At 38.0% G+C, this 23,252-nt stretch overlaps 1 protein-coding gene across 2 annotated transcripts in view; it reads left to right on the top strand.

The window, feature by feature from the left end:
* The window catches only part of Plppr1 (phospholipid phosphatase related 1), a 286,325-nt gene that overhangs the window by 238,767 nt on the left and 24,306 nt on the right, over nucleotides 1-23,252 (top strand). For both annotated transcript variants that reach the window (XM_085839298.1, XM_085839299.1), the window contains exon 4: nucleotides 13,558-13,690. In XM_085839298.1, coding sequence (XP_085695424.1) covers nucleotides 13,558-13,690 — 133 coding nt within the window. The remainder of the gene's footprint in view (nucleotides 1-13,557; nucleotides 13,691-23,252) is intronic.

The following is a 23,252-nucleotide window of genomic DNA, read 5'->3' as shown; positions in this document are numbered from 1 at the left end:
AAAAGAACTCACACAATATGTATTCACTGATAAGTGGATATTAGCCCAAAACTTAGGATACCCAAGATATAAGATACAATTTGCTAAACGCATGAAACTCAAGAAGAATGAAGACCAAAGTGTGGACACTGTGCCCCTTCTTAGAATTGGGAACAAAACACCCAGGGAAGGAGTTACAGAGACAAAGTTCATAGCTGTGATGAAAGGATGGACCATTTAGAGACTGCCGTATCCAGGGATCCATCCCATAAGCAGCTTCTAAACGCTGACACCATTGCATACACTAGCAAGATTTTGCTGAAAGGACCCAAATATAGCTGTCTCTTGTGAGATGATACCGGGGCCTAGCAAACACAGGAGTGGATGTTCACAGTCAGCTATTGGATGTATCACAGGGCTCCCAATGGAGAAGCTAGAGAAAGTACCCAAGGAGCTAAAGGGATCTGCAACCCTATTGTTGGTACAACATGATGTACTAACCAGAACCCCGGAGCTCTTGTCTCTAGCTGCATATGTATCGAAAGATGGCCTAGTCGGCCATCACTGGAAAGAGAGGCCCATTGGACTTGCAAACTTTATATGCCCCAATATAGGGGAATGCCAGGGCCAAAAGAATGGGAATGGGTGGGTAGGGAAGTGGGGGGCGCTATGGGGGACTTTTGGGATAGCATTGGAAATGTAACTGAGGAAAATATGTAATAAAAATATTAAAAATTAAAAAAAAAACAAAAAAACAAAAAAAAATCAGTGAGTACATATTGTGTGAGTTCCTAGGTTATTGGGTTACCTCAGTCAGGATGATGCCCTCCAGGTCCATCCATTTGCCTAGGAATTTCATAAATTCATTCTTTTTAATAACTGAGTAGTACTCCATTGTGTAAATGTAACACATTTTCTGGATCCATTCCTCTGTTGAGAGGCATCTGGGTTCTTTCCAGCTTCTGGCTATTATAAATAAGGCTGCTATGAACATAGTGGAACATGTGTCCTTTTTACCGGTTGGAACATCTTCTGGATATATGCCCAGGAGAGGTATTGCAGGATCCTCCTGTAGTACTATGTCCAATTTTCTGAGGAACCACCAGACTGATTTCCAGAGTGGTTGTACAAGCTTGCAATCCCACCAACAATGGAGGAATGTTCCTCTTTTTCCACATCCTCGCCAGCATCTGCTGTCACCTGAATTTTTGATCTGGTGTGAGATGAAATCTCAGGGTTGTTTTGATTTGCATTTCCCTGATGATTGAGGATGTTGAACATTTTTTCAGGGACTTCTCTGCCATTCGGTATTCTTCAGGGGAGAATTCTTTGTTTAGCTCTGAGCCCCATTTTTTAATGGGGTTATTTGATTTTCTGGAGTCCACCTTCTTGAGTTCTTTATATATATTAGATATTAGTCCCCAATCTGATTTAGGATAGGTAAAGATCCTTTCCCAATCTGTTGGTGGTCTTTTTGTCTTATTGACGGTGTCTTTTGCCTTGCAGAAGCTTTGCAACTTTATGAGGTACCATTTATCGATTCTCGATCTTACAGCACAAGTCTTTGCTGTTCTATTCAGGAATTTTTCCCCTGTACCCATATCTTCGAGGCTTTTCTCTACTTTCTCCTCTATAAGTTTCAGCGTCTCTGGTTTTATGTGGAGTTCCTTAATCCACTTAGATTTGACCTTGGTACAAGGAGATAGGAATGGATCAATTTGCATTCTTCTACATGATAACCACCAGTTGTGCCAGCACCATTTGTTGAAAATGCTGTCTTTCTTCCACTAGATGGTTTTAGCTCCCTTGTCGAAGATCAAGTGACCGTAGGTGTGTGGGTTCATATCTGGGTCTTCAATTCTGTTCCATTGGTCTACTTGTCTGTCACTATACCAATACCATGCAGTTTTTATCACAATTGCCCTGTAGTACAGCTTTAGGTCAGGCATGGTGATTCCACCAGAGGTTCTTTTATCCTTGAGAAGAGTTTTTGCTATCCTAGGTTTTTTGTTATTCCAGATGAATCTGCTGATTGCCCTTTCTAATTCATAGAAGAACTGATTTGGAATTTTGATGGGGATTGCATTGAATCTGTAGATTGCTTTTGGCAAGATAGCCATTTTTACTATATTGATCCTGTCAATCCATGAGCATTGGAGATCTTTCCACCTTCTGAGATCTTCTTTAATTTCTTTCTTCAGAGACTTGAAGTTCTTATCATACAGATCTTTCACTTCCTTAATTAGAGTCATGCCAAGGTATTTTATATTATTTGTGACAATTGAGAAGGATGTTGTTTCCCTAATTTCTTTCTCAGCCTGTTTTTCCTTTGTGTACAGAAAGGCCATTGACTTGTTTGAGTTATTTTTATATCCAGCTACTTCATTGAAGCTGTTTATCAGGCTTAGGAGTTCTCTGGTGGAATTTTTAGGGTCACTTATATATACCATCATATCATCTGCAAAAAGTGATATTTTGACTTCATCTTTTCCAATTTGTATCTGCTTGATCTCCTTTTGTTGTCGAATTACTCTGGCTAGGACTTCAAGTACAATGTTGAAAATGGTAGGGAGACAGTGGGCAGCCTTGTCTAGTCCCTGATTTTAGTGGAATTGCTTCCAGCTTCTCACCATGTACTTTGATGTTGGCTACTGGTTTGCTGTGGATTGCTTTTATCATGGTTATGTATGAGCCATGAATTCCTGATCTTTCCAAGACTTTTATCATGAATGGGTGTTGGATTTTTGTCAAATGCTTTTTCAGCATCTAACGAGATGATCATGTGGTTTTTGTCTTTGAGTTTGTTTATGTACTGGATTACGTTGATGGATTTCCGTATATTGAATCATCCCTGCATCCCTGGGATGAAACCTACTTGGTCAGGATGGATGATTGTTTTGATGTGTTCTTGGATTCGCTTAGCAAGAACTTTATTGAGTATTTTTGCATCGATATTCATAAGGGAAATTGGTCTGAAGTTCTCTATTTTTGTTGGGTCTTTTTGTGGTTTAGGTATCAGAGTAATTGTGACTTCATAGAATGAGTTGGTAGAGTACCTTCTGTTTCTATTTTGTGGAATAGTTTGTGAAGAACTGGGATTTGATCTTCTTTGAAGGTCTTATAGAACTCTGCACTAAAACCATCTGGTCCTGGACTTTTTTTGGTTGGGAGACTATTAATGACTGCTTCTATTTCTTTGGGGGATATAGGATTGTTTAGATCTTAAACCTGATCTTGATTTAACTTTGGTACCTGGTATCTGTCTAGAAACTTTTCTATTTCTTCCAGGTTCTCCAGTTTTGTTGAGTATAGCCTTTGTAGAAGGATCTGATGGTGTTTTGGATTTCTTCAGGATCTGTTGTTATGTCTCCCTTTTCATTTCTGATTTTGTTAATTAGGATGCTTTCCCTGTGCCCTCTAGTGAGTCTGGCTAAGGGTTTATCTATCTTGTTGATTTTCTCAAAGAACCAGCTCCTTGATTGGTTGATTCTTTGAATAGTTCTTCTTGTGTCAACTTGGTTTATTTCACCCATGAGTTTGATTATTTCTATTCCTCTTGGGTGAATTTGCTTCCTTTTGTTCTAGAGCTTTTAGGTGTGTTGTCAAGCTGCTAAGGTGTGCTCTCTCTAGTTTCATTTTTGGAGGCACTCAGAGCTATGAGTTTTCCTCTTAGAAATGAGTTCATTGTGTCCCATAAGTTTGGGTATGTTGTGGCTTCATTTTCACTAAACTCCAAAAAGTCCTTAATTTCTTTCTTTATTCCTTCCTTTACCAAGGTATCATTGAGAAGAGTGTTGTTCAGTTTCCAAGTGAATGTTGGCTTTCTATTATTCATTTTGTTCTTGAAGATCAGCCTTAGTCCATGGTGATCTGATATGATGTATGGGGCAATTTCAATATTTTTGTATATGTTGAGGTTTGTTTTGTGACCAATTAGTGGTCAGTTTTGGCGAAGGTACCATGAGGTGCTGAGAAGAAGGTATATCCTTTTGTTTTAGGATAAAATGTTCTGTAGATATCTGTCAGATCCATTTGTTTCATAACTTCTGTTAGTTTCACTGTGTCCCTATTTAGTTTCTGTTTCCATGATCTGTCCATTGGTGAAAGTGGTGTGTTGAAGTCTCCCACTATTATTGTGTGAGGTGTAATTTGTGCTTTGAGCTTTACTAAAGTTTCTTTAATGAATGTGGCTGCCCTTGTATTTGAAGCATAGATATTTAGAATTGATAGTTCCTCTTGGAGGATTTTACCTTTGATGAGTATGAAGTTCCCTTCCTTGTATTTTTTGATGACTTTGGGTTGGAAGTCGATTTTATTAGATATTAGAATGGCTACTCCAGCTTGTTTCTTCATACCATTTGCTTGGAAAATTGTTTTCCAGCCTCTCATTCTGAGGTAGTGTCTATCTTTTTCTCTGCGATGAGTTTCCTGTAAGAGGCAAAATGTTGGGTCCTGTTTGTGTAGCCAGTCTGTTAGTCTATGTCTTTTTATTGGGGAGTTGAGTCCATTGATATTAAGAGATATGAAGGAAAAGTAATTGTTGCTTCTTATTATTTTTGTTGTTAAAGTTGGCATTCTGTTCTTGTGGCTGTCTTCTTTTAGGTTTGTTGAGGCATTACCTTCTTGCTTTTTCTAGTACATGGTTTCTGTCCTTGTATTGTTTTTTTTTTTTTTGTCTGTTATTATCCTTTTAAGGGCTGGATTCGTGGAAAGATAATGTGTGAATTTGGTTTTGTCCTGGAATACTTTGGTTTCTCCATGTATGGTAATTGAGAGTTTGGCTGGGTATAGTAGCCTGGGCTGGCATTTGTGTTCTCTTAGTGTCTGTATAACATCTGTCCATGCTCTTCTGGCTTTCATAGTCTCTGGTGAAAAATCTGGTGTAATTCTGATAGGCTTGCCTGTATATGTTACTTGACATTTTTCCCTTACTGCTTTTAATATTCTATCTTTATTTAGTGCGTTTGTTGTTGTGATTATTATGTGTCAGGAGGAATTTCTTTTCTGCCCAGTCTATTTGGAGTTCTGTAGGCTTCTTGTATATTCCTGGGCATCTCTTTCTTTAGGTTTGAGAAGTTTTCTTCTATAATTTTGTTGAAGATATTTGCCGGTCCTTTGAGTTGAAAATCTTCATTCTTATCTACTCCTATTATCCATAGGTTTGGTTTTTCATTGTGTCCTGGATTTCCTGGATGTTTTGAGTTAGGATCTTTTTGCATTTTCCATTTTCTTTGATTGTTGTGCTGATGTTCTCTATGGAATCTTCTGCACCTGAGATTCTCTCTGCCATCTCTTGTATTCTGTTGCTCATGCTGGCATCTATGGTTCCAGATTTCTTTCCTAGGGTTTCTATCTCCAGCGTTGCCTCACTTTGGGTTTTCTTTGTTGTGTCTACTTCCCCTTTTAGGTCTTGGATGGATTTATTCAATTCCATCACCTGCTTGGTTGTATTTTCCTGCAATTCTTTAAGGGACTTTTGTGTTTCCTCTTTAATGTCTTCTACCTGTTTAGCAGTGTTCTCCTGTATTTCTTTAAGTGAGTTATTAAAGTCCTTCTTGATGTCCTCTACCATCATTCTGAGATATGCTTTTAAATCCGGATCTAGCTTTTCGGGTGTGTCCCCGTGCCCTGGACTGGGCGAAGTGGGAGTGCTGGGTTCTGATGATGGTGAGTGGTCTTGGTTTCTGTTAGTAAGATTCTTATGTTTACCTTTTGCCATCTGCTAATCTCTGGAGTTAGTTGTTATAGTTGTCTCTGTTTAGAGATTGTTCCTCTGGTGATTCTATTACCCACTATCAGCAGGCCTTGGAGACTAGCTTTCTCCTCTGAGTTTCAGTGGTCAGAGCCCTCTCTGCAGGCAAGCTCTCCTCTTACAGGGAAGGTGCACAGGTATCTGGCGTTTTGACCTCCTCCTTGCCGAAGATGAAGGCCCAAAACAGGACCTTTCCCAGAAACTGTGTTGTTTTGGCCTGTCACACAAGCTGTTAACTTCTGTAGTGCACACTCTCACCTGTGCAAACTACTTTCAGTGGAGTCCCAGAACCAAGATGGCTCCGGCAAATGCTGAGGGAAAGCCTTCCTGGGCTGGACGGGCACCTGTCCTCTGGCCGGGAAGGTGGCCGGATGTCTATAATATTTTTGAAAGAAACTGGGGCATGAGTTTAAGTGATATAGAGATGTAGGGGCCTGAAAGGGATTGGAAGGAAGAAAGGGAAGGAGAAAATTATATAATTATATTTTTAACTAATTTTTTTAGTTTTAAAATGGTCATCCCAGAGATAAAGCGAATTCATCCAAGAATGTAAAGATGGTTCAACATATGCAATCAATACACACAGTACATCACATTAATAGAATGAAAGAAAAAAATAATATGATTGTTTTAATAGATAAGTGTTCAACAATATTCAATATTACTTCATTATAAAAATGACCAGTAAATTGCCTGAATATCGTAAAAAATATCATATGACATATTCATACTTCATAGGGAGATGCCAGGTCTCTTCACTTCTACTTAGCATAGTCCTAACTACAGTAGATAACAAAAAGAATTAAAAGGTGTCAAAACTGTAAATGAAAAAATTACATTGTGCCTCTTTGCAAAACACATGGCCTTCTATTCCAAAGACCCAAATGATCCTACCTAAATTTGTGAGACTAAGCCAATTCAGTAAGCTACGGTATGTATAGTTAGTATACAGAAATCAATAGCATTTATATACACTGTTCAAAGCCTCTATGAAAAATGAATCAAGAAAGCACTGTACAATTGCTACAGAATTTTAAAATAATAATGTTAAGAAGGTCAGAACAGTGTCTTCTGGACATGACCTCTGACTATTTGTGAGCTCACAGAAGCTTTGGTTTACTACACAAAATCAAATGGGTCAACAGTCCAGCATGGATGGGAGAAAAGTTCATGACAACCCAGCCCTAGCTGGGGAGTGTTGACAGTCGATGGCTGCTGGGAGAGCAGGTTGCTTGAAATATTACAAGAAATTGAAGAGGACAAAATACTTGCAAGAATTTTATAAGTTTACCATGCTCCAGTAGAGGGTACTTCACCCATGCACACATGGATATCATAATTTGGAGTCAGTGGATTATTTCAAATAAAAAAAGATTTAAGAATGACTCAGAGGTTAAAGGTGCTTGCTGTTCTTCCAGAGGACCCAGTTTCAATCCCCAGGGGCCACATAATGGCTCACAATTATCTGTAATCCTAGTTTCAGGGTACCTGACACTCTTTCTGACTTCGAAAGGTTCTGTATGCACATGGTGCACAGACATGCATACAAGGTAAATGCTGTTGGGTAAATTGAAAATCTATCAACAGTAGATAAACCTACACACTTTATGGAGTAATACACCCAAAGCAAATTAAAGACTTAATGTAAATCCTGTAACTATGAAACTGCTAGAAGAAAACAAAGGAAAACTTTATGACAAAGGACTTGTTGATTTTTTTAGGTATGACCCCCAAAAGCATAGTCAATGAAAGATATATAGAGAGGATTACAAACTAAATTCCTTATGCCTAACAAAGGAAACCATTGTATAGAAAGAAATCATACACAAAACTGAAGAAAATATATGCAATTATACATGTGGCAAGTGATTCATATGTAAAATACATAAATAACACAATAGCCCTTGGATTAAACATTGTCAGATCATCTGAAAAGAACACATACAAAATTTTCAGCATCATTATTCACCATGGAAATAAAAATTGCATAGCAATGAGATAATGCCTCAACCCCTATTAAGATGGGCCTTCCAAGAAGAAAAAAAAAAAAAGATCTGAAGAACAGGACACCTTATAACAAGGGTTAGAAGAGATGAGAATTAGTGAAGTAACTATGGAAAACCATTGTGGATATTCCTTGAAAATGTAAACATGGAACTGCCATGTGGTCCATCTGTCCCAAAGGAAATAAAGTCAATACCTTGAAGAAATCTGTACTCACACATCTCTTGCAGCCTCATTTACACTAATCGACATATCAAATCATTCCAAATGTCCATCAACAGATAAATGAGTAAATAAATGTGGTATAAACACTTAGGAAGTCAATCGTGATGTGGATGGGACTTCAGGACATTATATGTGGGGTAAACTAAATACAAAAATAAATGCCACATGATGTCATTCATATGTGGACTCTAAGTTGACCTCACCAAAACACAGAATAGAATGATGACTAGTGGGGACCTGAGTGGTTAGGGAGGGAGAAGGCTCAAGCAAATATTGTTCAAATGATTCAAAACTTCAGTTAACGGTGTCCATAAAATAAACCTATAACTGTACAATATGAATACCAAGACATTGTGATCTTTAAAAATGCTGAATGAATGCTAACTACTCACAATCCCAAAGTGACGACTGTGTTTGGTAAGGCACATGCTAATTACCTAGGGTCAGAGATTATATAATATAAACGCACTTTAGAACATCATGCTGATCATAAGAAAATGCATATAATTTTATCTGTTAAAATAGTTTTAATTGTATGAATAAATGCAACAAAACAGCACACACACACACACACACACACACACACACACACACACACAAACCTGTGTTTCAGTACAGTTTACATATTTGCACTTGAGTTTTTGCATGTGAAATATGCCTAACCAAGAATGGCAGTTGCCCTCCTGACTTAAAGTATGCTGACTACTGTGTAAAAGGTTACATATCACTTAGGATTGTGGCTAGCATACCTGGGAAATGACAGTGTACTAATGGAATTTATCTACATGTCATTCTTGCCAGGGCTACTTTGGCCTTGACCATTTCTCACTGTAGGACACTCTAATTTGCCATGATTGATATGGAGTTTGTTAGCCAACAATCAGAGAGGCCTAAATAAGTAAGGCAGCCAAAACTGAACACATGGAGCCTCCCACATGCTCCAGCTGCTCTTTGTACAGATGATGGATTAAGACAGAATGGTCCAGCAGAAGTACAGATGGAAGTGCCAAGGCACTGCCAATGCCAGAGCCCTAAATCTGCCATCATGAGCAAAATGGCATCCACAGTGGGCTGCAGGCTTGGCAGAAAGCAAAGACATCCTTTAACTTCACAGTCCTGCATCCTAAGGCAGAATCATCCCCCTATAAGAACAGATAAGGCCAGGCAGTGGTAGTACTCGTCTTTAATCCCAGCACTTGGGAGGCAGAGGCAGGTGGATTTCTGAGTTCAAGGCCAGCCTGGCCTACAGAGTGAGTTCCAGGACAGCCAGTGCTACACAGAGAAACCCTGTCTTGAAAAACCAAAAAGAAAAAAAGAGAAAAAAAGAAGAAAAAAAAGAACAGAAGATCAGTAAGTGGAGAAATATTGATGATGGTGTGGTTAGGAGGATGGCTGTCCTTGTACTGTGAAAGGAGCTGGATTACACCATCAAAATTTTACAAGTCAGAAATATATCTCTCCAGTTTGACTATAAAATGACCTTCAGACACATCCTTCTCTCTAGCTTCCTTCTTTTAGTACTTATGCACTTAGTATATTCCAGGCACTACCAGTATTTGGATATCCATATTAAATCTACATTTTCTTTTTCTCTTAATTAATTTTTATTAAGCATACAAAATAGGGGCTTCATTTCAAATAAGCACTTGCTCCAGTTTTTCTCTTTTATGTTCCTCCTTTGTGAATGTTGGCTTGCGATACTATCTTTGTATCAGTTTCCACATTCTTAATTTTTAAATTCCATTTATTTACTGATTGTGTGTATGCATGAACATGACACAATACCTACATGTGAAAGTCAGAAGACAATGTGTAAATGTGTAAAAATCAATTCTCTCCTTCCCTCATGTAGGTCTCAGGTCATCGGGCTTGAGGAATACAACTGATAATCATTATTATAAACAAAATAAGCCAAACTAAGAAGACATAGTTGAAGGGTTTTTTCTCATTTGTGGGTCTAGGATTCGTATATGTATATGTATATGTATATGTATATGTATATGTATATGTATATGTATATGTATATGTATATGTATATGTATATGTATATGTATATGTATATGTATATGTATATATACACACACACACATATATATATATACACATAGATAGATAGATAGATAGATAGATAGATAGATAGATAGATAGATAGATAGATAGATGATAGAGATAGATAGATAGATAGATAGATAGATAGATAGATAGATAGATAGATAGATAGATAGATAGATAGATAGACAGACAGATAAGAAACATGTTGTAGATGTATAAGAATTTGCAGAGTCTCCTAGTTAGGAGGTACATTTTACACAAAGGATAAAGATTGATGCAAATCTGGGATTTGTAGAGAAGGGAAATCCTTTCTTTCATCTTGGGTTCTCCGTTTTTCAGTACTTTCTCAGTAGACTATGCTCATCCTGGAACCTGCCTCTCCAGTGGCTTAGTTAAGTGCTTCGTGATAATAGAGTAAGTGTAGTGATGATGACTACAGTGGGAATGCTATCAACTGTTATCAAACAACTTCACCTACTTCTATAGCACATAAGAAGATTCAGACGGTGTTGTAAACAATTTATATATGGATATACAAGCATACACATGTATATACAGCACATAGCTATGCTTGCATTTGTATATATATTATTGGCTTAACTACATATAAAATTAAATATATGTATATATTTATATGGTTAAGCCAGTAAGTCTACTATTCTGATAATAGAAATAAAATACTTGAGCCATAACAGGTCACACACACACACACAGAGAGAGAGAGAGAGAGAGAGAGAGAGAGAGAGAGAGAGAGAGAGAGAGAGAGGTGGGGGGGGGAATGTAAGGTAATTCAGGTAACTATTTTATTATCCCTTTTATCTCCCAAATGAATGACACAGAGACTTGGTATATTTATTACAAGCTTAGTGTTTCTGACACTAAGTTGGGCTGGTTCTAAGCTATTCTAACCCTACTCTGCTGGCCTGTTCTACTTCCCAGCCTACTTTCCAACCACTTGTCCTGTTTCTGCCATCTTGGTTTCATCTTGGTTCCTTCTTCTTCTGTGTCCTCATGGCACCTCCCCTGCTCATGATGAATGCCCTGTGGTGAATCGCTCAAGGCAAATCTCCTCTCTTTGGCCTCTACCAGAGACCCCCCCTCATTGTGCCCAGCAGTCCAGCCTCCTCTCTCCTGCCCAGCTATTGACTGAGTCAGCTCTTCATTAACCAATCAGAGATGATGGAGAACGATGTTTTACCAGATTTTGAGTCAGAAAATACTTCATAGTAATGACAATTTAAAAATTCCAGACTGTACCCAGATGTCTGTGCACAGTAATTGGCACCTGAATACAGAGTACACTAAAGCATCCCCCAACTTGAGAATCAGAATTGGGAGGGAGGAAAGGGAATGGAAAATTTGAGGAAGTTATATAATTATATTATAATCTCAGAAAATAAAAGAGAAAAATTTTAAAGGTCAAATAGTGTTTCCAAGGTTACCAAGGCCAGCTGGCTTCAGGGTTTTACCTCTTAACCACTACACTTGTACAGAATAGTAAATATTTGAATTTCTTATTAGGACTGGAAACATCAATAGACAAATGGGCTAGGTATATGATTCTCTAGCTACTGAAAGGTTCTTGTGATATTACAGTATGAAATTTTGGGAAGTAGTGAAAATAGACTCATGTGCTACATTCTAGAGCTGTCTTGGAGTTTCTAAGACAGTCAGTGACTCCACTATTAAAGAGGAACAGCACACAGATGCTTTTGAAATTTTAGATTTTAATTTCTGTTACCATGTATGTTCTTTTATTTTAAAAGTACTTAAAGATAAAGCTTTTATTTATTTTATTTTATTAGATATTTTCTTTATTTACATTTCAAATGCTATCCCAAAAGTTCCCAATACCCTCCCTCTCCCCCCGCCCTGCTCCCCTACCTACCCACTCCCACTTCTTGGCCCTGGCGTGCCCCTGTACTGTGCATATAAAGTTTTCAAGACCAAGGGACCTCTCTTCCCAATGATGGCCGACTAGGCCATCTTCTGCTACATATGCAGCTGAGACATGAGCTCTGGAGGTACTGGTTAGTTCATATTGTTGTTCCACTTATAGGCTTGCAGACCCCTTCAGCTCCTTGGGTACTTTCTCTAGCTCCTCCATTGGGGGCCCTGTGTTCCATCCTATAGCTGACTGTGAGCATCTACTTCTGTGTTTGCCAGGCACTGGCATGGCTTCATATGAGACCCCACCTAGGGATCCATCCCACAATCAGCCACCAAACCCAAACACTATTGCGTATGTTCTTTTATACTATTTTCCTGCAGATACTCTGTGATTACAAGTGTACAAAGTAGGGGGAAGCTAGAGAGATAGCTTAGTGGTTTAGAGCACTTGCTGCTCTTGGAGAGGATCTGAATTTCATTACCAGCATAAACATATTGGCTCACAGCCATCTCAAACTCCAATAACAGGGAATCTGATGCCATCTTTTGGCCTCCACAGTTACTAGGCAAGCTTGTAGTATATATTCATATCCAGATAAAACATTCATACAAATAAATACATCAAAAAATTAAACAATCTAAACATGGAGATTCTTAAAACATTGCTAAAATTTTTCTAAAAGCACAGATTATATGAAGGCAGAGAAAAGCGTTTTTAAATCCTGAACTTCTGATGATTAATTGGAAATAGAATTAGGAATATCACAACTACATGTAGTACATTGGGAAGTGTTGGGTTTGAGTCTTATTGACCTGGATTCAGTTTCCCCATGTGCTACTTGTATGCTTTAGAGAACCTTCTTGGCGCTCCAGGAAGGAACCTGTATTTATACCTAGATCTTCTGGGCATGTCGCCATGCTGAAGTGCCAGACACTTAGTATTTAAAGGATGATAGTATTGTTAACCTTTGCTCCTTGTTGATAACTTCCATCTTCAGGTGCAGCAGTGCCAGGGATTATTAACACTTGTCCATGCTGATTCTGTATTTTAAACATCAGTCTATTATGATTAGTGTTGTTGGGATAATTTTTAAATGTCAGTGTAGATGCTGAGCTCAAAGAGTTTACAATCCGTGTAAGGATATAATGATGTAAGGGATATCAGTTTAAGAATCAAGAGATGGATATTGTAATAAAGAAGTCACATCCAAACCACTTCAGTGTAGGAGAAACACACCTCAGGCAAAAATATTAAGCTTTAACATGCAAATAATAATGTATTCTGAGATGTAAAGGTGTGCTTTCTCAGACCATTAGCTATCAGAGTCATTCTTCATCATTGTGACTTCCAACATGAGTTAAAAATGAATTCTACCACAAGCTTTATCATAAACTCCACCAGATGCTATTACTTCAATTTGTATTTTATGACCTTAGAGTTTAATATTTTGCCCTGAGATGTACCATAAATGGTCAAACATTGATTTCTCTGATTATTTTGAAGAACTAAATACAAGAAACTCACTCACCATCTCCCCAACCAACATACCTTTTAAAAGGACTGTAATTTCTTAGAAGGTATTTTGTATACCTCTGCTCTATCTTGAATCAAAAAGTTCTCCTGCTTGACACATCTTCAACATTTCCTTCCCCAGATTTTCATTGGTGAAATATCCATGTATTTCATAAAGTCAACAAGGGAGTCCCTGATTGCTGAGGAGAAAATGATCCTGACAGGGGACTGCTGCTACCTGAGCCCCTTACTCCGAAGGATCATCAGGTTCATCGGTGAGTTGCAAGGAGCTGTGCTCCCAAAGATATGCTTGAGCAAATAAGCCAAGATATAGCAGAGCCAGCACTAAAAGCAAGGGATGTTTGGGAATTTGCCGCTAAGGGTAAAGGTAAGCCTAATCCTGGTGCCATGTCAAATATTTGATCCTTGAAGTAAGATGTGATTTATTAAAATTTTCTACAGAGTCAAATATTTGATCCTTGAGGTAAGGTGGTATTTACTATATTGTTATGCAGAATGATCTCAGCCAATTTTTTCCTGCTCATCATTTCTCTGAGATTTTCCCTGGGTATATGTTTTAATACTGCTTGGGTGCTGACATATACTAAAGGGTAAGGGTCAGGTAAAGGTTGGGGGACAAATGGGAACATCAGTAAAATGAAATGATCAAAATTTCTGGCAAAGTTCTCCTGACTTGTAGATTTGTTATTCAGGAAATTTAACAAAATATGAGCCATCAAATCCATCAGATTCTTGAAAACAATGCCTTTTCAAACTTGGAAAGGGAATGTTTGGTTTATTGTTCATGATAAAGAATAATGAAGGTATGTTTTATGTCCTTGCTAAAAATGCCTAGAATGCTATGGATAATGATTATAGAAAGGGAATTTGTGTATTAATTCAGGTAGAAATTTAAATATTGCATAATGCCCTCATTGTAAGTAGTCAATAAACGATCATTAAGTCAATAGTGTAACAAAGCCTTGTAAATGTGCTGACAAGACCCTCATAGGAGTCCCAATAAAACCTCTAAACTCTGAACATAGCTGTTATTAAAACAAGCTATGGTACTATTTGGAAGACAAGGAACTGGTATATCATGATCTCGTACCTTTTGATAAATAATTAATACCTTTCTTCCTGTTATAGTAAAGGGCCCAAGTTATAAACAAATGACCTTATCAAAGTCTAATATAGAATAACATCTCTGATTGGACTAGGAATGAAGAAGGTACTAGAGCAGAAAGCCTAAGAAAATGTTATGGGAATACATCAAATTAAAATTAAATGCTTAAACACTCTTAGGAATGAATGAAAGTCTGTAAAATTAAAGTTTTTCTAGACTTCAGAGGATTTTAGTTGGCTCACTTGGATATAGCTTGATCAATATGATGTTACTACTGTCCAAGACAACAGTTTCAAACAATGGTTCCTTTCAAACATGTCCAAAGTTAGACCGTTTCCACCTAAATGACCAGCTACCAAATCATGAGAAAGGAGGAGAAAAAAGAGTATTTATCCCACTCAACACTGAACTAGATAGATAGTTCATCACATTACTCCATTTAATCTACCCAATATTGCATGAAGTGTATAAATTACTAGAATACAGAATATTCTATTCAAATATATAATATATTTGATAATTTATATAATATATTATAATTTATTTATAATTTTATTCAAGATTGTGTGGATTCCTCCATTTGATCTGTTCCCTATGCATGCAATTAAACAAGTTATTCAATGAAAAACATTTTAATTAATTATTTTATTTATTTACATCCCAAATGTTGCCCCCCCCTCCCAATCCCCCTTCCAGAGTTCTTCACCCTATCCCCTTTGCCTCTGAGAGAGGTTTCCTCCACCCTCTCCACTAAAATTAACTATAAACATATTTACAAGTCACTGTTACTGTTTCTTTGCAGAGAGAAGCCATATCTATCTGTGATTCACCCTACCTGGGAGCATGGTCCAAAGAACAGAAATTTTAACTATTGTTTATCCCTTATGTAGGACCTTGTAGTTTTATATAAGTGCAAATGGAGAGGTGACAAGGGATCCCAATCTCTCAAGGTGAACCCTCCAGGAAGCATGCTGTGGTCCATGAAATTATCACTTGAGACAGAACATTGAGCTAAGGCATGGTTTCAAGATCAATGGAAGATCAAGTTCCCACTATCAAGTGATGATATCAGTTTTCCATTTGGTTTTTGTATGAAATGAGAAAAATGTTGAAGAAGCTACCAATATGACCATTTCATGGTATAGTTAAGAGGAGGGGGCTTACTGTAGATATGAAACAGAGAATAGCTGGAGACATCTGGAAGAGTACAGAGCACAGAGAGAAAGAAGTTGACTTGACATGGCCAGAAGACAGGACATGGCCAGGGTTATCTTTGAGAGGGGAGAAGAGCAGGGGATAGAGAATAAAAAACACAAAGTGAGAACAATGGGGTTATGAGGAGTGTGAGTAGTTGGGATGAAGGAAGGATCTGAGGACTGGCATGGGGACTTTGGAATGTATATCAAGTACTTATGATCATGAGGGAGCTTGGAGGCCAGCACTGGAAGGAGCTTTGCTATGAAACCACAAGCATATGACAATGAAGACTCATGTGTCCCTTCAGGCAGAAGTAAGAGAAATGACTCCTTTTGGCACATAGGAACCGGTCTCACAAGTTCCCGAGGCCTTTTGGTTTTTATCTAACCTCCAGAAATCCTCTTAGAGTGGAGCTTGAGCTCAGTTCTGGATATTTGAACTGCCTTTTGGAGTCTGGGGAATTGGAGTTTCCTTTGAAGCCGACAAGCTTATCATAAGATAGTAGAAATCTGGATGCTAAAAGCATAAGGCAGAGATATTCAAATAAATCAGCATGAGTTCAACATGATAATATAGCCAGTAGGTAATATGTAAAGCTTGATAAATTAGAAACAGCAATAAAAAGCAGTGATTACAGTTATCACAAGAGGATTCACTCCATATACTCCTTGTTTTATGACACAAGGATCTGCCCAGTTGCTCAACTAGAAAATCTGAAAGACTCTTACCATCTGGGAACTTGTCAGCAATGCAGATCTATGGAACCCACACTGTACTTTGAAGATTTAGCCTTGTGGTCAGTGTGAAATTTGGAAACCACTCACTTAGGCAATTAAAATTCTTTTATCCCTATTAGAAATTTCTCCACATGTTACCTCGAAACTCAGAAACTCAATTGTATTCAGCCTCAACTCTACAAAAATAAGATCTTTCAGTCATTGGTGTGTGTGTGTGTGTGTGTGTGTGTGTGTGTGGTGTATATACATTCATGAATGTATCCATATGCCTATGCATGTATGGTACCTGAAGAAGGATGTAGAATGTGATGCTCTACGACTCTCCATTGTACTCCCTTGTGACTGGGTTGCTCGGAACCTGGAGCCGGGCTGACAGCCTGAAAGTCCCAGTGATCCTCTTGTCTCCATCTTCTCACTACAGCACTGGGGTTACAGGTACAGGCGGCCACACCCAGTTTCTTACATGGGTTCTGGGGAATCAAACTCAAGTGCTCACTCTTACATTCCAAGCTACCCTGCACGATGGGCCATCACTCTGAACCATTTCGTCATGTTCTCTGCATAGCCTCAGAGCCCATAGTGATCTGAGCCCTCTTCTGTTTCCAGTCTCATGTCCCATGATAAATTGCTTTAGTGGCCCTGAGAGAGACTATAGGATTCCCATCTCAATTCCTGTTCGTGCTGTCTTCCTACTGTCTAGAGTAGCCTTTTACCATAGCATCTGGGCACAGCCTTCAGGACCTGCTTAATCATTACCTGTTTAAACCCATCCAAACAGGTCTTCCAGACCCCCATTGAACCTGTCCTTTAATCTTTTATAGGCACCTTACATACTGGCATTGTAGCTTCAGTCGGTTGCTCCTAATAATTTCTGATCCTTGCAGAGTGGAGACTTTATGTGAACAGCATATTGCAGGCAACAGGCCTCAAACATAGACTTTGAACAAATGTAGGGCTTGGGAAGTTTTTTTTTTTAATTTTGTTTTTGTTTTTATTGTTGTTGTTTGGGGGAGGGGTTGGCTTTTGGCTTTTTAGTTTTGGGGACGTTTGGTTTTTGGTTTTACTTTTTTGTTTTGTTTTAGATAAATGAAGAGCAGAAATAAATTTTGTTAATTAAAATGTTTTCCTAAAACTAGTTTTACAAAGGCTGATTCTTACATCTTCATTTTCCTCCTCTTTTTAGTGACTCTGATTAGCAATCCAGTTTGGTTCAAGAGCTTTAAGGCACACAAGTAAGGTTTTGGAAAAGGGAGATGTGGAAGTCTATTCTCACTTTTTATACAGTGGTGTAAGGAAAAGGGGGGTAAAGAGGTCTCCTAATCCAGACAAGGTTACTTTCTGAGTATCTAGATTATTTTGTTTGTAAAAGAGAGAATATGTATTCATTGAAATTAAAAAAAAAAGGTTTACATGGAAATATTTCCTTTGACAAAAATTAAAATAAAATAAGGCAGTTACCAAACTCTATTAGAAATGTTACTGTACAGAGCTTAATAGTCTTTTTTATAACCTAGCAGTCACCAAAATACATAGTCGGCAATTGGCATTGGGAAATGACAACTGTTTTAAATGACTATTCTAATTAAACCTAAATGGCATGATTTCCCCTTGCAGCTTATCTAACTGGGTTTTTTTAAGCCATTTTAAATAGTATTCTCTAGCAAATACAATCAGCTTTGTGTTACAAAAAAGCCAATGGTTTAACAAATTATTTTACGGAAATATGCTTCATAACAGGAATATTAGGAATAGCAGCATTCTATTGAACAGGAATATGTGGAGACATCTTTTCTTCAGTGCCTTAGAAACAGATCTCTTTTCAAACCCCATATTCCATGTCAAAACATGTATCCTAAGAAGGAAGCGATGTAGACTATCTGTATGGATTAAGTGAATTTTCTATAATATAAATTAAAATATTCAGGTGATATCTGTGGGGCTGGGAAGATGGCTCTCCAGCTAAGAGGAAGCACTGATCTTGCAGAGGACCCAAGTGTGGTTTACAGCAGTCAGTCAGGTGGTTCACAATGACTTCTCACTCCAGCTCAAGGGAGATCCAATGCCTTTGGCTTTCACACGCATCTGCACTCACATTCACACACCCACACACATACACATAATTAAAAAATAGGTCTTTATTAAAAAAAAATGCAACAATGCTATAGCTTCCATTATAACCTCAAAATGCCATTAAACATGTTTAATGAAGGGAAACTACTCATGATATAATGAATATTAAAAGAATATAAATGAACATTAGAATATTTTCTATTTCTAAATGTAGAACTCTGCTCATTGTAGGAGAGCAAACACCTGAGATTCTAGCACTGAGGGAGGAGTGCAGGTGAGGATGCGGTGGGATGAGAGTTCAAGTCCAGCCTGGGCTACATAGTAAGACCCTGTCTCAAATTTTAAAAGATATGATATACACACCTATGTCATGTTTATGTGCCCTTTAAGTGAGAACGAATGACAATTAGTGAAAAAGAGACCATCCTCTAAAAGAGAGCAAGGAAGGTACATGGGAAGGATGGAGGGCAGAAAAAGAAGATATGATTATAATTGCAAAAATAAACAAAAAATAATGGATTAAATTGAAAGTTGATCATTGTAACTTCAGAATGTAAGATTATAAGTGAATTGTTTTGATAGCTACTTTTAGGTAATCTCAATTCATTTAATTGTGAAATGTTTAATTTTAAAAACAGATGGAACAACATGATGTACTAACCAGAACCCCGGAGCTCTTGTCTCTAGCTGCATATGTATCGAAAGATGGCCTAGTCAGCCATCAATGGAAAGAGAGGCCCATTGGACTTGCAAACTTTATATGCCCCAATATAGGGGAATGCCAGGGCCAAAAGAATGGGAATGGGTGGGTAGGGAAGTGGGGGGCGCTATGGGGGACTTTTGGGATAGCATTGGAAATGTAATTGAGGAAAATATGTAATAAAAATATTAAAAATCAAAAAAAATTTTAAAACAGAAAAGGATTAAAGATTTAAGTGTATTTAAAACAAAGATGTGTGGCATCTCTAATTTTCTGATCTCCATGCCTTTTCCTTCTCACTCCATCAAGTTACAGGAAAATAATCTACAGCCTTAGGCTGTCAAGAGAGATGAAACCCTGGTATCCTTTCCAGCAGTGAAGACTTAAGTAAGGAAGCCATACACTCCCCCCAAAATATAAGGAGATAAACATACTTCAGGGGGTTTCCCTGAACTATTGTAAAAATCAGTTCTTAAATGCTTACTTTTTGGCTCAGTACTGAGAAGCAATTAGTAGAAAGTAGAATTAGCAGGGCTTGGGGCTACCTTATAGAAAGAAGACTAAATTAACTTTCTTTTCCTGAATAGCTTTTCTGTGGAGTTACTAGAAAAAGTACTGCACACATGCCAACAGTTGACTCTGTGTTAGCACCTAAAACAGCCTACCATTCAGAAGCCAGTTATCACGGGCTTTTCATTGGTGACCACAGAGCTGCTCTATTATTACTTCTAATCAAAATGTAATTAAATACTAAGCAAGGTTTTTTTGCAATTTAGGTCAAGTCCAAGGGTTTAGAACACTGGACAGAATGCAAAATGCCATGGTAAACAGTTAATGAATGTAACACTAGTTAATAAATTATCTGTGATCTGAATGAAGCATGAATATTTTAAATGCACTTTCAAAGGTCATCGTATTTTATGATTGTAAGGATTGATACTCAGAGACAAGCTTAATTTCAGCCTTTTGAGAACATGAAAATTGGTCTTAATTTTAAAAGTAATTTAAGTGTACTTGTTCTGGAAAGAGATTTCATTTCATCATTTTATTTCTACTTACATTATTTATCATTTAAACATGGGGGGATCAGTCATTTCACTCAACTTTCAGCTAATAATTTATTGAGAACCTACAGACAATAATTTATTGAGAATATACTTTATGCTAGATTGTGATAGTGTTGAGGGCAGTCACTTTTGTCAACAAAGCTGAATAAAATTTGCTTTAGTTGATTTTCTAGTCTAATTTGGAAAGGCCAACAAACAACATCAATAACTAAATTGTGTTTTTTAGAAGATATATGCTACAGAGAAAAATTAATGGGGAAAATGAAATAAGGTGTTTATACCAATATATTCGCAAATCTCAGTGGAAGGAGGATGTTGTCAGTCATTAAGAATTGTCTAGAATTGATACTGATTTGATAGAAAAACAGAACCACCAATAAAGGGACAATACTGGTGAGCAGGGTAGTCAGGAAACAAGGCTAGTTTCATGTGCTGGCTGCAGAAAACTAACTTACCCAAGAAGCCTAAAATGAGATCACTGTGTCATGGCATCTAACTTTGTTTCTGAGCCATGAATCTACACCATAAAAGAAAAATGTCAAGAGCGATGCTTATAAACAGATAGGGATGATTCTGTAACTCAGTGACAGGAAACTTGAAGAGATCAGAAAGACAGGATCAGGGTAGATATTAGAGGTTTTGAAAGAAATAAAAATAATCTAATAGATCTTGATCTCATGAGGCTAAAATATTTGGATCTCCCTACTGGAAATGTGTACAGTTTCTAGACCATGAATATTGGTCAAGACTGCAGGGGGAAGACTGGTGTCAAAACTGGGAACTAGTTGGCTGTGCTAGGGTACAATCTCTGCTCAACACTCTGGAAGTCATGGGGGTGAGTATAGATTTTGGTTACTCTTCTCTGTGCAAGAGATGAATATTCTCCTTTGAATATTATCCCCACTAGTCTAGACTATTATGAACCAGACCAGACTCCTTACCCAGAATTCTATAGGCTTCCCAGTTTTTAGAAGAAAAGATATAAAGTTATATGAGACTCCTTTTCTAAGGACTCTACCCAGCAAGAGGGTTTACAGATTGGGCTCAAATAAGACTAATTGAGCAGAGAACTATTTTCTCTGGCACTTTGCAGGTTAACCAGTACAAAAATCACACAACTACAGCAAGCTCAACTGATATAAACCAATATTTCTCACCCCCAACATGGCTGACTTGTTAAGCCAATGCTTGAGTAGCACAACTAGAATGATATGGTTTCATTTCTGTTACTATTATAAAATACCTTGACTCAAAGCACCTTAGCAAAGCTCCCAATCCCGGGTTCTTGACTGCTATTGTGAGGAAGCCAAGGCATCAAAGACTTGAAGCAGCTACTCATATCACATCCACAGTCAACAACAGAGAGTCGAGTGCACACATGCTGAGAGCTCAGGTAGATTTCTCTACTCTTCTATAAGCTGGGGCACTAAACTAAGGAGTAGTACTACCCATTTTCAGGCTGTGTCTTCCTCTGTTGATGAAGACAATAAAGTCAATCCCCCTCAAAGGTATCTATAATCCAACCCAATGGAGACAACCCTTTGTTGAGATTCTTTTCCCAAGTGACTACTGATTGTATCAAGATAACAATTAAAATTGTTATCACTGTCACAGTCAAACGTCTTTTTTTGTATTGGAAGAGAGAAGAATTGCCTACTTACTGTAGGATAATTCACCTCATCCTTGGCCTCCTCCTAGCCAGATACCTGCCATACCATCCCCTCTTGTACTAGTGTCTGTGGTGCTTAAGAAAACAAATATGTTTTAACAATTGTCAAAAACTGATGGCTATTTTTGCTGTATAAGATATCTCATAACAATATTTGTCATAGTCACAAAAGTACTGGCTGAATATCTGTAGTTATTCGCAGCAGTTAATAGAGAGTCGGTTCAAAGCTTTCTGTAAGAATAATATCACGAGCCGGGCGTGGTGGCGCATGCCTTTAATCCCAGCACTCGGGAGGCAGAGGCAGGTGGATTTCTGAGTTCGAGGCCAGCCTGGTCTACAAAGTGAGTTCCAGGACAGCCGGGGCTACCCTGTCTCGAAAAACCAAAAAAAAAAAAAAAAAAAAAAAAAAAAAAAAAAAAAAAGAATAATATCACATGTGTTTAGGGAACTACTTAAATTATGACCACAGTACTTAGTAAAATGCTTAGGAAGTGCATCATGCCAGGACAGGAGCACCAGTCCTGTGTCTCTTCATCATCACAGGACCGGTGACTGACTGTCCAGCCTCCGTGGTGCTGAGCTGAAGGTGGAAAGGGAAATAGATCACCAATTACAGATTTAAAAACCTGTAAACAGAATCAGAAGGGGGAGATTTAAGGAATTGTGGGAGTCCTATAATCCCTTAGGTTTTGACATCTCTGTTATCAGTTCATCGTAGAAACATTTCTCTCTGCGTCATTTGTATCTGGGCATACTTCCTGGATTTATCTGTAGCCGAATTCTCCATCTACTGTATTTAAAATCGTCATGGCCTCTGGCTAACATTTGGCTCCCCCCCCCCTTTACTAATCAGCATGTGGATCCACATTGCCTAGAAGGACACAGAAGCAGCTACTTGGAGACAGTGGGATGAAAGGGGGAGATAATAGCAGAGGAAAGCAGTGGGGGCTGACAAGGCAAAAAGTGGCGACAACAGCTGAGTAAAAGGGTGATGACACCTGAGAGAGAGACAGAGACAGACAGAGAGAGACAGAGAGACACACAGAGAGAACACCCAGGACCTGTCCTTTAAGGAAGGAGCAAAGAAGGTATTCTCACTGAAATAAAACAATCTGTTCCCAGACCATGCTATTGCACATTTGGAAGGAAGGGATTTATTTGTTAGTTTTGGCCTTTTATTTATGAAAATATTCAGTGTTTGTGTTTTAGCTGATAAACTGTCATGTTTTTAGGTAACTATCCTTTGTCATCACTTCCTGTGATTAGAACTT

Source organism: Mus caroli, unplaced genomic scaffold (assembly GCF_978045245.1).
Source record: "Mus caroli unplaced genomic scaffold, Mus_caroli_1 scaffold_6, whole genome shotgun sequence".
NCBI lineage: Eukaryota > Metazoa > Chordata > Mammalia > Rodentia > Muridae > Mus > Mus caroli.
This window is presented reverse-complemented; position numbering and strand designations above follow the sequence as displayed.